We start from the raw sequence: 19,043 nt of genomic DNA, 5'->3' as shown, positions 1-19,043 counted from the left end.
TAAATGCTATAAAATGCAGCTAAGAGCTTTCACTATTACTCTGTGATACGAAGTCTACATGGTAATTGGCAGCAGTCAAAGCAGAATAGTACACGGGCACTTGATTTCACTGTGTAAACTAAAGAAAATATAAGTTTCCACAAGAATAAAAACATTACTTTGCAGGTGCCAACCGACAGACCCAGGACTTCAGCTAGCTGCAAAAGCAGCTTATTTTCGGAGTTAAACAGAAGGCATTTCACACAGAAGATGGAGTCGGAGCCCAGTGTGATCTGAAACAGTGCTAGCCACAGAGCAAACAATCAGGGAGGGCCCCAGCCTGCTGGGAAGGTTGCATTCTCCCATACCAACGAGGCAGGGCAAGTAAGCAGCACACTGCAGCACCGAGGACAACAGACAGCCTGTTCCCAGAACCGCCCAGCCGCATGCACAACATACCAACAGAGGATTCAGAGCAAGGGGATGGTGTTACCTCTTTTATGTAATTCTCTCAAGGGAATATTGTCTCCTCCCCCGTCATAAGGCAAGTAGGGATCAGAAGAAGCATCCATGATCAGAATATTTTAAAAGAAGAAAAAAAAAGAATAAAATAGAGAAGCTTGCTAGATTAAAAAGACAGTGGCATTTTTCCTTCCCCTGCTATAGCAAGCAAGGGAGATGCCATATTTGATGAGGTTAGAACTGCATAGTTCGCCTGGCTGAAGCAACTGGGTTCTTCCACAGCGGATGATGTCATCAAAGGGAAATTATTGCAGCCCGGTTGCTAGTGGCTACAATCTAGCCCGGCTTAGAGGCAGCACAGCCTTCTTAATCAGGTCCTGCTGTGTACGACGATGACTAAGCGCCAAGTATAACAGACGAAACTGGTTTGAGAAATTTAAAGCGCTCACAACGTAGTTTCAATAGCAAGACAGTAGAAATATTTATTTTTATTTTAAGAAAATAAAAGACAGAAAAAGGTAATTCTAGATCCAGACAATGACCCCTTTTCATGTCTAATGTAGAAAAATAGTCAACACAAAAAAGGATGTTTTATAAATGTACTAATTTATGCAGTAAATTCATATGAGTCATAACAGTGGAAAACTAAAACACACCAACAAGTTTCTCCATAGTATTAGCTTTAAGACTGTTCTTAACTGCCTTTTAATCCTCGAGCTTTTATGGAGAATGCACGCCCTGAGTCACTGAGTTGAATAGTATTTTGTTTACTAATCCCTCTAGCAACATCTTTTTCTTTCCTTCAAACACCAGCTAGAAGGCATTCTAGCTTAGGAGAAAGGTGAAAACTTATCAGTACGCTAATTGTTTTGAAATTATGCAAAAAAGATTTATTATGTAGTAGACTTTCTATTTTGCCACTGCTTTCTTACAGAAGACTGCTTAAGAAAGTCTTAGTAGAAAAATATGTATCAAAGTTTGCTACTCCTGTCTGCTAAAAAATAAGTTTAAAAATGTAACTTTTTGTTTTTAAAAGGGCTATTCCAAACATAACTGGTGTTCATATGGGATTCAAGTTTTACAGATTATTCTGAGTCCTCTGACTGGAGTGTTCTTCTAAAATAGTTGTTATGCAGTACACTGAACAGGTGATGTCTACCACAGAAATTTCTATGGAGCGTGGGCAAAGGTCTATAAACCATGTTTTCTTCTGTCTTGAAGGAGACAACTTCTAAGGTCTACTCCCACTCTGTGTATATCTAAAACCTGAACGTGAAGGAAGGTAATGAAGGGACAAAGTCTACTCCATTAGCCTGGTCTATTTTCAATTATCTTGAATCTTTTCTCTCCCAAGGTCATAAGTTAAACAGGTTTCTAGACTTCAAAATCTTGAAACTCAAATAAACAGAGCTTCTTTTAAAAGTCCATGTGAAATCTGGAAGTGAGGACTACAAGAATACAAACCAGAAATAAAATTAAAATAAAAAATGGTGGGACCTTTACTTTTTTGTATTTTTCAAGTTCTCTTAGAAAGAAAGAAAAGTTAAGCAAGAAAAGCTTTGACAAAGTCAATTTTACCAAATTATCTTAACGTAAATTTGGCCACTTGCTATTCTTTGGTATGTTTTGTGACCGTTTAGACATTTCTAATATGCACACACCCACACACAGCACTGATAAGCCATTTCATTTGTATCAGACTATGTTCTTCTATACCTTAACAGAACATGGAAAGTGCCCCCTACAAATGGTATCTGGACACCGTCCCTGACCTTGCTCTTAAGGAGTGAAAAAGTAGGGGCATATCATGCCTGTGAAATGTTGACAATGCCAAGTAAGTTTTATAGCCATAGTGATTTACTTGTAAAGATTAAAAAATATGTGCATATAGTATATATTACTGTGTCGGTATTCGGAGAGGTAATTTTAGAATGAAACATCAAGTTGAACAGCTGTTCTCACTGAGCAACCAGGCAGAAGGGCAAAGTGGGCTCTCCCTCGGTACTAGTTACACACCAGGTCAGCTGAGCAAAGATGAACCCAAGGCCCCCTGCATGCTGAACATGCTCTACCACGGGGTTGCATCCAGAGCTCTTCATTATAATTTTTAAACAAATATATTACTTTTAAAATAATAATGTGATGTGTTTTTTTTTTTATTTCAAGAGCAAATTGTTCGTGCAGGACCCACAGACTTACATGTGTTCAGATTTACATTTGGACATATTAAACACTACACTTTTATTTACAGTTAGTCCTCTTCCCTAAGATAGAAAGTCCTGGAGGGAAGGCCACACAGAGCAAAGCTGTCAGAGAGCTACATTAAAGCCACACCAATGGCTGTAAAGTTACACCACCACTAAGCAGACACACACTGAGAAGTCTAAGATGTAAACCACACAGTAAACTGAAATTACAAAACCATTCTGCAACAGTCGTACCTCGTGAAGTCTTAGGATCCTTGCCTGGGCAGATACACTTTCCAGCACGCTTTAGAAAAGGACAAGGTACACTGGAGGGTGAAGCAGGAGGACTGTGACCAGATGATGACTATGAGTTACAATTAGGGGTGTGGTGGAAGGGAAGGGGGAGAAAAGATAAAGCCTAGAATTTCTAAGCACAGCCTGCAGGAAAGTCTAACAGGAGAAGCTCTGAAGAACCAAAGGCACTGAAAAGCAGACAGCACACACAGGCCTTGGAAACCTCTCTCTAGTCTATTACAATCCTCGATTCTAAGCTCAACTTCACATGGAAGCTGGGGTATGTCAGACTCTTCTTACATCGTGGTATCATGATGGGCCAGCTTGCTGTCCTGTATAACACTAATAATCCAAGTAAGCCACCATCTTTTAAAGACACTTTTAAAGAGAAAATTAAAAGTTTGCCTTTAAGTAGGCCTGACCAACAAGTTACAAAAATGTCAGAAACAGAGAAAAATATTAAACAACTCCAGGATTAAATCAGGAAACCCAAACTGGGAGACAAATGCTGCAACATCCAAGAAATCTGCTGTGAAATTGTGTCTTCTACAGACAAACTACACACATGAAATCTCAACAATGTAACTAATGGCCACACCAGCTGACATGCCAATGTGGATGGGAAAATCTCATGGATCCTCACCCCTAGGTAAAGAGCTATAGGCAATTAACCAGAGTTCCCTTTTTTCTTTTTCTTTTTAAATTGGTTATTTTATTTAAGTTTCTTTGAAGAACTAAGGCAACATTTGCAGATGGGATTTTAAGTACAAGTAGCCAGGTCCTATATGTAATAAAAAGCAAGCTCACTTCTTTCCAGCCATACCAACTTAGTCTTTAGGATTTCATTTAGGTGTCCTCATTTTATCCCAGCAGGCACCAACAAGTCAATACCATGTTCTTTTTCCTAGTACATTTAAGACATTCCAAATCACAGCGCTGCATAAATTTAATGTGGTTTTTTTTCCTATAAGCATCGCCGTATTTTTACATGAAGGCGCACATTTGGGCAGTCCTCTGTTTCTTACTAAATAGAAATCAACAGCCTGGGGATACAGGTGCTGAAAGGTTTACAAGGGAACTGGCAACAGAGTGAAGGCTATCAAATGCATGAAGAACATGACCTTGCTTAGAACAAGTACCAGATGAACTTTGGAATCATTTATTCTAAAAATAATTCTGAGTCGACCATTTGAAAGCCCGTGGACTTTTCCCCAGTAGGCAGTCATTAAATATAGTCACTAGAGTTGTTTTAGGGCAAAGCCAGTACCTAGGTATCCCAAAGAAATAGGCTGGGCCACTGTGCTGGCTAATTTTATGTCTATTTGACACCTGAAAAAAAAAAATCTAAGACTGGGCTGTAGGCAAGCCTGTAAGGCATTTTCTTAATTGGTGTAGGAAGGCTCAACACATTGTGGGTGTAACCATCCCTGGGCTTGGTGGTCCTAGGTTCTGTAAGAAAGCAGGCTGAGCAAACAAGTCAATAAGAAGCACTCCTCCATGGCTTCTGCATCAGCTCCTGCCTCCAGTTTCCTGCCCTGCATGAGTTCCTGTCCTCTTTGCTTTTGATGATGAACTGTTATATAAACCTGTGAGTGAAATAAACCCTTTCCTCCTGAGTTGCTTTTGGTCATCGTGTTTCATAACAGCAATAGTAACCCAAACTAAGACACTCACTCATTACCCTCCAATTAAAGACAAACCAGTGGTGGAAAACAAGGAAAGGAGACTTAGCTATGTTAAACGCTGAAAGGGATCTCACACTTCTGGCAGCCATGAGCATCTACATTCACACTCACAGTGTAGCAACACAGGCATATAATGAAACATAAATAAAATTATCAACAATTTCTAAACCAGCCTTTACCAAAGATTTCCAATGTAAGGCTTGTGAGTTTATGATGCCCAGTTTGACTTTAGAATTTGACATGGTCCCAAATATCTCACTTAGAACAGTACCACCAATTATACTGGTAAATGACAAATAAAACTGTTAGAGTTTAAATCTCGGCCCGTGCCCTCACAAAGCACACCAAACCAACATGGCTCCACGTGGAGAGGTTTAATGAGAGAAGAGTAGTAGAGAGGAAAGGTTGACCATGAGCACGTGGAGGGAGGGGGTGCTTAGAGAGAAGGAACAGGTTACAGGGGAAGAGCAGGGAAGAGAAGAGAACAAAGAGAGCAAGAGAGAAGCAAAAGGGAGAGGAGGGAGCAAGCAGTCCCCTTTATAGTCAGGCACAGCTGGCTGTTGCCAGGCAACTGTGGGGCGGAGCATACCTGGCTGTTCCCAAGCAACTGTGGGGGTGGAGCTTAGATAGAATACCAACAAAAACAATACAGCTAAAATCAGCTTGTCATCTCTCAAAAACAGCATGCATAAACATTAACCTTCAAAACTACCAAGTAAAATGATAGTAACTCAGAATTTGTAGCTTAGATTTCTGAGCAACATCCCCCACATCTTCTCCCTCTCTCATATCTACAATAAAAATCATATCATGGAGTAGTCAGATCGGCAGCTTTCTTTACTGTACATGCATCTGTTCCATTTGGGGAAGTGGAGTTCCTCTGATCTGACATCAACCTTGTATTTTTTCTAGTCTTTTTAAAAAAAGATTTATTTATTATGTATACAGCATTCTGCCTACAGGCCAGAAGAGGGCACTAGATCTCATTATAGGTGGTTATGAGCCACCATGTGGTTGCTTGGAATTGAACTCAGGACCCTGTCTCAAAAACGAAGCAAAAAAGAAAAAAAGAAAAAAAGAAAAAAGAAAAAGTTAAGAGAATTATATGCAGAAGAACATAAACTACTTAGAAACCAAAGGGAACAACAAGGAGAAAACTAGGTGCATAGAGAGAGGACTGGCAACGAACAGCACAGATGAGGATGAGCAAAGCAAAACACTGCAACTGCAGCAGCAGCAGCAGCAGCAGCGTGGACAGCTGCAGGCACAGCCACCACAGCTTGACATAAGGTGAGGCTGTCTAGTTCTCAGGAGCAAACTTAAGAAGCAACCACACAGAAGTCTCAGGTCAGTTTTATAGTTCCTTAGCTAAACTTTACTATTTTAAAAACACTAAAAAGCATAAAGAAAAAAGTAGTCAAATACCAACACCAAAATAAAAGCCATTTTCATGTAACTCTCTCCAACCTTGTGCATATAACCAAGAGAACTGGGATATTATACAGTTTACACATAAAAGCCTTGCCTGTAGTTTTTAACAGTTAAAAAGTCACTTTATTTAGCAACCCAGTGTATTCTAGGCTATTAACTTATCTTGAAACAAATTCAGTTGTCAGATGGGGTCCTTAGGTCCAGTAAGATCTCTTAGAAAATGTCTATGAAGTTAAAACTGTTAATACTGACACACTTAGCGAAATTCTATTGCTACTGTAAAAAACAATCAAGATAAATTTACTAGCTTCAACATAAACTTGTTCACTTACAGTTCTAGAGAGCAAATGTTCCAAGATGGAGGTGTCAGCTGGAACGCATTCTTTCTGTAACTTAAGGACAAAACCCGAGTCCTTGCTTTTTCCAGCTTCTAAAGGCCTCCTTCATTCCTTGAGTCCTCTTCTCTATCATTCCAGCCTTTCAGCTTCTTACCAACAACACTGACCCACCTGCCTTCCTCTTTTAAAGACCTCTGTGATTACACTGGCACCGCCCAGCTATTCCAGGCTAACCTCCACGTCTCAAGCACTCTGGTCTAATCAACAAAGTAAGTCCTTTCATCACCTGCTGTAAGAATTTTACAGGTGCCAGGAACTAGGGTATGGGCGAGTGTGGGAAGGGCCATTAGTCAGTCAAACAGAACATTTTTTCTTTGTATTGACCTTTGCATAGTTAATACAAGAGTAGTAAGAAGCCGCCATCTAGCACATATCAAAGCTGTCACACCAACACGTTCTAGACACCCTTGTGTTTCTCACAATTGTGCCCTTGTAAAAACACAAAAGCCTGTTTTCTTAGAGATAAATGCCTTTGACACACGAGCAAATAATACTCACTTTATTGAATAACAACTCTTAGCTATATGTATGCCCCATTTAATATTCTGTGTGTAGAAACAGAAAAATAGAACCCTTTGTTCACCCTTACTGCTCTTGTGTGGCCCATCTGGGAAAGGTAATTAAGGTAATGTTTAAAGAGCTGAAAGGTGAACTTATTTTCACAAACCCTGCTTTCTGAAAGAACACCAACTACACTTGTTTAGAACTCAGATTCCCAAAGGCATAATCTGGTAAGCCTGCCTCTTCAAGTAAAACAAATGGTTGCACGTGTTAGCAATAACGGATTCACTTTTAGGCAAAAGCAAAACAAAATAAAGACTGAATCCATGATCCAGCGAACTTCCAACAGTTCAAGTCTTCCTCTGTACCTCGGTGGCTTCTTGATTAGCACATGAAGATGTGTGGAGATCAACTGTTAGGAACTAACTGTGTGCTCCCCAAGTGTGTATCTTAAAGTCTTCACCTCTTATCTTAGAAAGTGACTATTTTGGTCAAAAGGTCCAAATTACCCTTTAAAAAAGTAATTAAGGCTAAACAAAGTCATTACTTTGAGTTCTAACGAAGTGTGCCCGGTCTCTTATAACAAATACACTGAGAGAAAAAAATATCACAAAGATACAGTGAGGGAAACAGTCACCTACAAGCCAAGGGCTCACAAGAAATCAATCTGGAGCCCCAGAAAAATGAGAAAATAAATTTGTGGTTTAAGGTACTCAGCCTGTACTATTTTGTTATAGCTGTAATAATAAAACAACTTATCAATGAATACAGTTTCCAGATTACTCATGTGTGATTCTATGACACCCGTGTGGGTAAATGATCCATTAAAAGTACAAGATGGACAAGTGGATTAAATCTTACAGAACACAAAGCAGTCATTATGGTTCAACACTGTAATGAGCCTTTAAGAAACTAACCCCTGTCAAGTTCCAGTACAATATCAAAGAACAGCCACAGTGGCTTACGAGAAGCTACTACATTATATTCTTTTCTAACTATGTACTTGCTGAGATGGATTTTCTAACATGTCACAATAAAATAAACACATTTTACAATCTGTCCTCTACGAAGGAAAACATTTGAGATATTTTACAAATTAAATCAATGCCACTCTTCTCATTAAGTTTATTTTAAAAATACATTTTTCATTAATGTCAAAATACATGTTATAGTTATATTTTTAAATAAATTAAAGTTTTAAATTCTTTTTTAAATCGTAATGCTAAATGTTAGAAACTTAGGATGTTTTGGGGGCTGGAGAGATGGCTCAGTAGTTAAGAGCACTGACTGCTCTTCAGAGATCCTGAGTTCAAATCCCAACAACCACATGGTCGCTCATAACCATCTGTAATGAGATCTGATGTCCTCTTCTGGTGTGTGAAGGCAGCTACAGTGCTCTTATATATAATAAATAAATAGATAAAATTTAAAAAAAATGTTTTTTTAAAAATGCTACTGACTAGGTGTGGTGAGACACGCTTATCCGAGCTCATTGTGAAGCGGTGTTCAAAGGCTGGGCTACCCTATGGCATTCTGTCTCATAAACACAAGGGTTGCAGGCTGAATGTATCACAGTAGTAGAGCTTACCTAGCATGCACCAGGACAGGACTCTAATCATTTTCTCTATAATTAGCAGTATGGGGAAGATCAAAAGGCTCCTACCTAAAAGACATACTAAAAAGAGATACATCTCAATGAGAAGTATTTTGTGAGTCACTGGATGAATTATTTCTTTCACTTTTTAAGACTTTCATGGTCACTATTTTGTTTAAAACTGTGCCAGGTTGTGGTGACACACCCTTTAATGCCAGCACAAGTAAATCTCTGAGTTTGAAGCCATCCAGGTCAACAGAGTGAGTTGTAGGATAACCAGGCCTACACAGAGAAACCCTGTACCAAACAACAACAACAATCTAATCATAGTACAAATTACTGTAGCTTTGTCATGCATAAAGCATATACATATACATTTGACCTTTTCTAAATACTGCATGTATTTTGTGTCTGACACAAAATTATTCCCTTTAAAAAAGATTTCTTTTTATAATATATTTATAAGTGTTAAGTAGCACATATGTGTCACATGTATGCAAGGCCCACATAGACAAGAAGAGGACATCAGATCTGGAACTGGAGTGACCGACAACCATGAGCCAAGCACTGTTGAGAGTGGAACCCAGGTACTTAAGAGGAGCAAACACTCTTAACCAGTGAGCCACTGCTCCAGCCCCACAAAATTCTTCTTAATGAAGAATTCAGACTTTGTGTAAAAACAATTTTCATTAGCAGAATGATCCTTGGAGGAAGGCAGAGTCACTTGGCCTTTCCCCGACTTGGCCTAGGATAGCAGGGAAAGAATTAAGTGTTGCTAATTAGGGAGAATTAGGTATAGCCCCAGTATTGCTAGCAAAGGCATTTTTCAAATGACTGGAGGGATTGTATGTGTTTATTTATTCTAGGATCTGAGATAGCTCCTGGGCAGATGCGAGTGTGTGACCAGCTGGGAACACAAGGCTGGGTAGCAAAAGTTACACACAGCAATAGAAACTTCTAGCAACTTCTATTTAGTCTTAGATTGTATTGAGCTTTACTATTTCTTAATGAAAGCTACCTACATATAAATAATTCCTTTTTTATATAAATAATTCTAAGCCTAAAATCAGATTCACAAAATAACAACTCAGTAAGAAATAATCACTGGCTTTCCGCCGGGGCAGCCATCTTCCAGTAACTCGCCAAAATGATGAACGCAAAAGAAGAGAAGTACTCGGTGTATGTTCTCTAGACCTTTTAGGAAACATGGAGTCGTTCCTTTGGCCACACACATGCGAATCTACAAGAAGGGTGATATTGTAGACATCAAGGGAATGGGCACTGTTCAAAAAGGAATGCCCCATAAGTGTTACCACGGCAAAACCGGAAGAGTCTACAATGTCACCCAGCATGCCGTGGGCATCATTGTAAATAAGCAAGTTAAAGGCAAGATTCTGGCCAAGAGGATCAATGTGTGTATTGAGCACATCAAGCACTCAAAGAGCAGAGACAGCTTCCTGAAGCGGGTGAAGGAGAACGATCAGAAGAAAAAGGAAGCCAAAGAGAAGGGCATCTGGGTTCAGCTGAAGCGCCAGCCTGCGGCACCCAGAGAAGCCCACTTTGTGAGGACTAACGGAAAGGAGCCTGAGCTGCTGGAGCCCATTCCATACGAATTCATGGCCTAATGTATACAAAAGAAAAAAAAAAACTGGAATAAAAAGTCTTCTCCTTAAAAAAAAAAAAAAAAAAAAAAAAAAAAAGAAATAATCACTGATTAATTCCTAAAATATTTGTCTATACTGTCTCATTTGTTCAAAAACAGTCTAGAATGAATTTGTGGGTCCTGTCAGACCGTTCTATTTCAATGCCTATGCAGGTAGAGTACTCGGACCCAAAACACTAGGGATCATAATACTTCAAATTGGGCTTTTTTGTTGTTTGTTGTTCAAGGATTTGGGACAGTTATACATACATAATGAGATATCTTGGGGTGAGATCTGAGTCTAAACACAAGACTCATTTATGTTTTAAACATATCTCACACACAAGGCTTAAAAGTAATGTTATAGAACATTAATAATTTCATGGCATACACTTGTTTCTATATATGACAGCACAGAGGAGCTCAAGAGCTTCAGATTTTGGATTTTTAGAATGGGAGGGTCAGCCTAGGCCATACAATCACGATGTCCTTGTAAAATTAGGGTTTTAATACAATAGGAAGCATCAGTGAATGTTATACCAAAAGCCACATAAAAATCTTTATATTTACTGTCTGAACTTTTACTGAAAAGCACTGTCTGGGACTCAAATTCAGGTCATCATGCTTTCATAGCAAGAACTTTAGTATCAGCCATCTCCTTAGACACATACACACACACACACACACACACACACACACACACACACACATACACACACACACACACCCCTACCTGTTGTTATAAACAGAGACAGATGTATAGTTCCCCTTAGAAAGTATGTTAGTCTGGTGTCTTAACACTTCATCATGGATAGAAGAGGGGTCTACAAACTGCCACTCCCCGCTGAGGAATTAATGACAGTTAATGGTTGCTGTGTGAAGGTGTCATTTTTGTCCCCTGGTTAGCCACTGAGAAGTTATCTGTGATCCAGTAATATCCTCCCACTCGTGTTCATGTAAGGAAGCCTAATTGAATCAGTGGGTCTCACAAAAAGCAGAAGTGAAAGTTGGAGGAAGAATATTTGGGAGAGAAGGATTTCATTAGGAAAGGGAAGGAGTGTATAAGGAAAATAACTAAAATTAATTATACACATACTGGACATTTTGAATTATAAAACTCATATCAATACAGATTTTTTTTAAAGATGTATTTATTTATTATATATAAGTACACTGTAGCTGTCTTCAAACACACCAGAAGAGGGCATCAGATCTCATTACAGACGGATCTGAGCCACCACGTGGTTGCTGGGATTTGAACTCAGGACCTCTGGAAGAGCAGTCAGTGCTCTTAATCGCTGAGACATCTCTCCAGCCCAATACTGATATTTTCAAGTAATATTTAAACATAATGAGTTGTAAAGTTCATACACTGATACACAGAGCCTTCCCTGTTACAGGATATTTGATTATTGTACAGAAAAACCCTAATTATTAGCGAACTATAAAAACTTAAGTAGATACTGCATTGGTCAGATGCAGTTAGGTGTGTCCTGCAGAGAGGCAGTTTGGGTGTGCCTCTAAAAGCTTCCCTAGATAAGAATGGTAAAGAATGCAAAGTCCCCGCCTAGTTTAAAGTGCTCGGAGACGTCAGGTGGTCTGTACTCTGTGACCTGAGGCAAAGTCAGCTGGACAGCCTTGAGTACTCCACCATAAAGGTGAAATGATTCAGCCCCTATAGACTTGGCTTGTTGGCTTGGAGCCCACCCCTCACGACAGTGACAAGGTTCAGGCTGACAACTGGACCTTTGATATCTCCCTCTCCCCCTCCCTCTTTAAAGAAGGAGCTCTGGGTAAGAGAAGCAGCCAGCAGGACAGGTAAAACTATATTCAGGGAAAGAGAGCTAAGGAGCCCTCTTAGGTTTGTAGGAGCTCACGAGAAAGGTAGAATAGCTTGGTAGAATGACACAGGTAGAAAGAAGTTCCTAAAGAATTCAGTTGGAGGATCCAGGCTTGTACCTCGGTATCCTGTACACAGTTCAGAAACTAAAGTCACCATGCTGAGCTAGCAGGTTTTCACCTCCTGTGTCTTCATTGGTATAATATTAGTAATCTAAACAGTTACATATTATAATTCCTAATCCTTTCAGAACCAAAGGGTGAACAGAATCAGGAAACTCTCCTGCTTTCTGCTAACCATAGGCAGTCACAGCCAAGGCATAGGCACACTGCAAATACTATACAAATTATCTTCAGGTTAAACATAAAAATAAATTGTTTTTAAATGAGTCCCATGCCCAAAAAATTTACACACACATATATATATGCAAATACTGACTGACCCCAGTCCAGCTATAAAAACTCTGAAATGTGGTCTTAAGCATTTCAAGTAAAGACTATTCAACCTATAATGGGGAAATGATGGTGCCTGTATTCCAATTCCAGATTGCATATGTCCTAAAATATTTCAACAATTAAAGCATCTTACATTTGTATTTTAGTGTTTCTGAAATATTTTAAAGTTTATCTATGCAGAGGAAATTAAGACAATTAGGAGTAAACATTCTCAACTCTAACATTCAGTTTCACACAATCTAAAAACCTCAAGAGATCCTGCCAGATAAGCATTTAAGACAAGAAAAGATATATACGCGCACTCTATTTTAAACATCACAATTAATCAGCAACACAAAGCAACTGCTACAGATTAACCTCCTTACGCCCACGGCTGCTCAGGGTTCACTCCACCATTCTCAGGACTGACTTCACCTGAAGAGCGCACTGGCTAAGAGTGAGTCTAAGGTCCTACTGATGGCGGCGCTTCATTGGTAAGGATGCTAGACTCATAAGGTCTTCCTCAATGAATCCAACTCTGGCAACAAATGCTTGCCCCCTTCCTGTGACTTGCAATGTTTCCCCTTTCCAAAGAGTTTTAATTGGCTAAAATGATTCACTCAAATTAGCTACACTTACTATAGATACAGCCTAATTTTTTGGCCTTTCATTCACATTTGTTACTGATACTAATAGTCACTATTCAATGATACTTGTATTTTTGGTAACTAAGTGTTCTAGATTACTTTAGTATTTAATTTGAGCAGACTTCATTCCTGACATTAGTAAACACATTTCTTAAAAGATTTATAAACAATACAAAACCAGCTGTCTCAAGATGAAGTCCTGAAGTGGGTTTTCTCTTATGACTTAAGCCTATTCCAGTTCTAGACCTATATCCTTTTCACTAGAAATACAGGAAATGTAACTGATACCTTATTTGCATGCTGTCATAAAAGGAATTTGCTCATATTAGGATAAAGATTCTAGGGCTAGAGAGATGGCTCAGTGGTTAAGAGCACTGACTGCTCTTCCAGAGGTCATGAGTTCAATTCCCAGCAACCACAGGGTGGCTCACAACCATATGTAATGAGATCTGGTGCCCTCTTCTGGCCTGCAATCACATATGCAGGCAGAATGCTGTACATAAATAAATAAATCAAAAAAAAAAAAAAATACAGTAGCAAGAGACCTCCTGATTAATATTCTGGGGTTAGAATTTAGCTCAGTGGTTTCAGAGTGCTTGCCTAGACAAGCACAATGCCCTGGGTTCGGTCCCCAGCTCTGAAAAAAAAAAAGAAAAAAAAAAAAAAGAGTCTAGCATATTCAAGCAGAAAGAACACATACACAAAAAACCAGAAAGAGCCACTATTAACTGATTCTCAATTCTCTCAATGCCCCGATTTACATCATTTGTGTAAAGATCCTAAGGCACCCAGTTCCCAGAGCACTACCCAATGACTGCTATCTTTAATAGGAAGACGTGGGTCGTGCAGAGGCTGATTTGCCAAAAGTTCCAGAATAAGCTGAGCCAGGGTGTAAAGCCAAGTCTCCACCTTGAAGGCTCCTGACATCACTAACACGAATGGTAAACATTACTGGGACTTTCTAGTGATTGGGGGTTTTATGCTGTTTGTGTTTGGTGGGTCTTTGTCTTGGGAAACTAAACAAATGGTCATGAAAAAATATTTATTCTCAATTGCTTGTTCTACCATTTACTGTTGTCACTCTTTAGATACACAAAAATGAGATCTCTCCTCACATTTTTCTGAATTCATGATCGTAGATAAAAGGTTCCTGCTTCTTCCAAACACCCACCCCCATTCTGCTACTGTTGAAGATCACATCAACTACACTGAAAGAACACTCACTCAATGCAACATGGCATTCATACACACACACACACACACACTAAATACATGCTACAAAACGTCTTTAAAAGAAAAGAAATTTATTTTTGAGACATAGCATTTAGAGTAGCTAATATCAAGCTTAAAATATGCAATTAACTTTGAGGACAGAATTTATAGAGAAAATAAGAGTATCTGCATCCCCAAAGGGCATTCCAACTTCTTCCTTAACACATTCTTAATTTTACTTGGTTGGTAACATACCTAGGTCCATCAAAGGAGTCATGATTGTTCTAACTAGTCAGTAATGTCATTTCCTTTGCCAGGGGCTGGTCTTAGTTTGGGCATGTTCTGGTCAGTGACATACAAGGACGTCTATTGGTGGGTTCAGGTAGTGGAAAATGATCCTCTCTACTTTCTCCTCCTAAGTCTGAGTAAAGGCATCACTAGCACTCGAGGATAGAGTGGGAAGATGAGAAGTGCTGGATCCCTCTCCTGTTCCCTCTACTTCCCTGAGTTAATTTTACACCCCACATACAGAACCAAAGAGATAAAGAGAGAAAAAAAAGGGAAGGTTGTTCATTTCATCCAATTTCTCAATTTATGAATGCACATAGTTTAGTATATAAGTTACAATAAAAACCACCTTTAAATTAGGCAGAAAAATCAGCAACTCTAAGAAAGCAAATGGCTAATAATGCAAAGTACTGTCTTTTTCTATCAAAGAGTCTGGAGGGAATAATCAAAATGTAGCACCTCTCCACGATCAAGCTTCTGTTCCTGCTTCAGCTCCTGCCCTGGTTTCCCTGTAGGATGGACTGTAGTCTTGAGGCTGTAACAAGCCCTTTCCTCACCAAGGTGTTTTTGGTTGGCATTGTATCATAACAACAGAAAACAAAGCAGAACAGGGAGTACTAGTAAAAACTAGTATGAAAAATCTGAGGGTGAAAAAATCAAGTCACATTTAAGTCTAAGTCTCTCTAATACCTCAACCAGGGTATTATTAAAACATAGAAAAGAATACCTAAGTATATCCTGCTTAAGCAAATCTAACTACAAAACATACACATGTGCTGAAGTTTGACAGGAAAGGGGGCAAAGACTTGAGAAGCATAGGGGAGAACAAAGCCCAGGAAACACACAGAGAAACACAGCTACTTGGTCCATCTACAGAGGTAACACTGCAGCTAGTTTCAACTGTGAGGCTTTGGCTTTTCTGTGATTCCATTTCTTTACTTTTTCATCATTTTCATGTGCATATATCCCCTAACTGGAGTAAATATTTTGCTGCATTATTGCTTAATCTGACAGTAAATACTCAGTTAATATTATAGGAAATTGCCAAACTGTCTTCCAGACTGTCTGTCATTTTAACTGAGAATTGCTTGCCTTGGTACTGGACCAACCAGTTGTGCATATGGGAAAAATCAAATCTGAATTCTTATTTACATTACCACAGTTAAATGCAAGCAGATTCCAGATCTAAATCTGGAGAATACTATCTTTGATCCCCTGAAATACTTGACATCTTAATTTTGAAATAACAACATTTGGCTATGTATACATCTCTATTCTAGTCTCAGCACCTGGAATTACGTACCAGCACACCCAGTTCAGAAGAATTATAAACAAGAACACAAAATAAGAATAAAGAAAATTAATAACAAGATTTCATCGGAACCAATGACTTCACCAAAAGGTCTTGAGAAAATGAAACTTCATACTTCAGAGTAAGAGGAACCATTTGCAATGACTGTATCTGACAAATGAGAACATATAACATGTTTCTATAAAATAGACAGTGATCTGACACTTCTGGAGGCAACCTAAAAAGCCAAGTCAACATAAAGAAATGCATCTCAAGCCATCAAATATAAGCTCAAAATGAGAGACCTCTGTATGCAGTTATAATGTTTCAAATCATCAAAACTTCGCTTTGGTAAAGATGCCAACTAAACTTTCACACTGCAGACAGACACAAGTATAACTCCAAACATCAGATCGTCTCTGACAGTCCCTGGTGACACTGAAACAGGAACTCTAGATGTACGCACTCACACTAAGCATAACTCACAATGAGGTACAGTACCTTTACTAAAACCCATGCACTTACATATTCTCACAGTATAAAAACACCAGAGACAAAATTTCATATATTATGACCCCATTACAGAAAGTGTAAATAACCTGCTAAACCAATCTAAACGGACATCAAGTAACAGTCATCTTTTAGAGTAAGAAGAAAGGATTCTAGGGAGGGTTTCTTAACTAAAGGATTATATAACTTGTTAATTTAACAGACATTCATTTATTCTCACAAGTATGATGTAATGATTGCATAGCTCTCTGAATTATACTTAAAAGTTTAAAAAGTTTATACTTAAAAAAATCAAAAATTTATTCCAATGTTAGAAACTTAGGAGGTAGTAAAAATATTTTAGCATAATACTATAAAGATGCTAAGGCCACTGAGATGTATACTTTTAAATGGTTAGGTTTAAGTCACCTGAATTTACCTTGGTTTTAAAAAGTTACCCCAAATGTAAGTCTCAAAAGAAAAAAAAAAAAAAGGAAAGAGACGAAACTATATCTATTGGTATGCTCGTGCCTACAGTTCTCAGTTGTCATGCTGAACTTACCAGCTGCTGTGTCACCGTCTAACAAATTGTCGTCTTCGGAAGTCTGAAAGTCCATAATAGCACCTGCTCCATCTAGGAGCTCCTCATCGCTACTGGCGCTCGTTATGCTGTTGTAGCTGTTTCTATAGTAGCCTCTATGGAACAGCTGCTCAGACTCCATGTAGCTGGCTGCGTATCTGCAAAAAAGGGGAAAATGGCTTCAACATTTTCCCAACATACGACAAAAATCGTGGATTCTAACATCACAAAATGAAAGCTATTGAGCTACTGTGTTTGTATTAAAAAGTACTAAGTCTATCCACTGGTAACAACTGCTACCGCTATGATGCTGACTGTTCAGGGATGGTTTAATTCTCTCTTCTCACTCTGCAGGTGTAAAAAAGAAAGAAAAACTCCTTGGAGCGGGGCTGTAAGACAGAATCTAAGATCTGCTGAGTGAAAATGGAGCAAGGGCAGAGATGCCTTTAGGGTGTGCAGCTTACTACCCCATGGGAAGACGCAGGACGCAGTCACTTGCATAGTACGAAGACTGCACAGAGCTTTGCAGGGTAGAACCTCACAGGGATGAAACAAGTGGCTGAAATGCCAGGCTCTCTGTGGATTTTACCGCAGGCAAGCACCACCTAGTTTCTAAACTTAGCATTATAACTTAAAAAATTACAATCAAATTAAAATATTCAATTATTTAGATCCCAGGGTCAAACATTAACGAGGGAAATTGAAAATAGTTAAATATTTTTATTTTTCCAAAGCAGGTAAAACCAAATTATTTTTTCCTAGTTTTTACTCTGTATACCAAAAATAATACTCCTAAACTATTTTTTAATACATCTACTCCCATGCTTATCACCAAAATGATAAGTTAATATAAATATGTTGACATTGGCTTTAGACCTGAAAAGTACATGTGTGGAACTAGACCAATCATAGATGTAGTCAAACCAGTAAGGCTTGTAAAGCAAGGCTGGTTAGAAAGTCACAGAAGTACACACAGATCTTGAAAGAAAAGTTCCCAGGCTCCAACCAAGACTCAAGATGGCCTTGACACAATCTCACCTAATTGGGACTTTTCTTTCTGCACACAAAAAAACATAGCAGTGCCTAACAACAAAAGCATTCAGAAAATACGGCTGTGGGTTTTAAAAACAAGCAAGAAATTACTAAATAATAGCTATCTTTTAAAACTAATTTATAATTCACTCAAAGATTACGTCATGTGAGGTGACAATCTGAAAGCTGTTTGAAAGCTCTAGTCTCTTTTCAACTTCCAGCACAACGACCACAACAGAATATAGGCAATAAATACCCAGCTTCTCACTCGGCTGAGATCAAAGAGAAATGCACCCAGTTTCTAACACAAGCAGACCCCTCAGCAACAGTAGTAAGCTAGTCTTGAAATCTGCAACATTGTTTTATTATTTCTCCTACCAAGACAACCCATTCTAATATTGTAAGAGTGTTAATACATTACTTAAAGCAAGTTTGTAACACACACACATACACACACACACACACACACACACACACACACACACACACACACACACACACACACACATATATACCATATATATATGGTAGCTTTAAGCATACTTCCCGAAGTTATGAAGATTACACTCCCAGAGATAAAGCCTAGTGTACTATTATAAATTTCTAATGATCTGGGTATAAGCACCCTGTCTGTCCCTAACTTGATCTTTGTACTGCAGTCAGCCCTTAAAAGTCTGACTAGTAATCTCTCCCTATGGCGTATATTAAAATATTTCATTTTTCACAGTACTTAGGAGACAAACTTCTTTCTTTTCCTCCATCTTTATTAAATTGGGTATTTCTTATTTACATTTCAATTGTTATTCCCTTTCCCAGTTTCCAGGCAAACATCCCCCTAACCCCTCTTCCCCTTCTATATGGGTGTTCCCCTCCCATCCTCCCCCATTACCACCCCTACCCCCTAACAATCCTGTTCACTGGGGTTCAGTCTTGGCAAGACCAAGGGCTTCCCCTTCCACTGGTGCTCTTACTAGGCTATTCATTGCTACCTATGAGGTTGGAGCCCAGGGTCAGTCTTTGGGTAGTGGCTTAGTCCCTGGAAGCTCTGATTGGTTGGC

At 38.9% G+C, this 19,043-nt stretch overlaps 2 protein-coding genes across 8 annotated transcripts in view; one reads left to right on the top strand and one right to left on the bottom strand.

Annotated features, from left to right (window-relative positions):
* Clcn3 (chloride voltage-gated channel 3) overlaps positions 1–19,043 on the bottom strand; it is a 71,177-nt gene that overhangs the window by 44,812 nt on the left and 7,322 nt on the right. For 2 of the 7 annotated variants that reach the window (XM_032919395.1, XM_032919387.1), the window contains exon 2: positions 16,936–17,111. The exons of 2 other annotated variants lie outside the window; for them this stretch is intronic. In XM_032919395.1, coding sequence (XP_032775286.1) covers positions 16,936–17,095 — 160 coding nt within the window. In that variant the 5' untranslated portion in view covers positions 17,096–17,111. Of the gene's footprint in view, positions 1–472; positions 813–6,369; positions 6,613–16,935; positions 17,112–19,043 lie in introns of those variants that run through there. 3 more of the 7 variants (XM_032919391.1, XM_032919388.1, XM_032919390.1) reach the window with 3 other exon arrangements.
* On the top strand, positions 5,712–10,155 carry LOC116914913 (60S ribosomal protein L21-like). Its single transcript, XM_032919350.1, has 2 exons — positions 5,712–5,896; positions 9,699–10,155. The coding sequence occupies exons 1-2, from the start codon at positions 5,712–5,714 to the stop codon at positions 10,153–10,155; spliced, it is 642 nt and encodes a 213-aa protein (XP_032775241.1).

This window comes from Rattus rattus, chromosome 13, assembly GCF_011064425.1.
Source record: "Rattus rattus isolate New Zealand chromosome 13, Rrattus_CSIRO_v1, whole genome shotgun sequence".
NCBI classification, from domain to species: Eukaryota; Metazoa; Chordata; class Mammalia; order Rodentia; family Muridae; genus Rattus; species Rattus rattus.
This window is presented reverse-complemented; position numbering and strand designations above follow the sequence as displayed.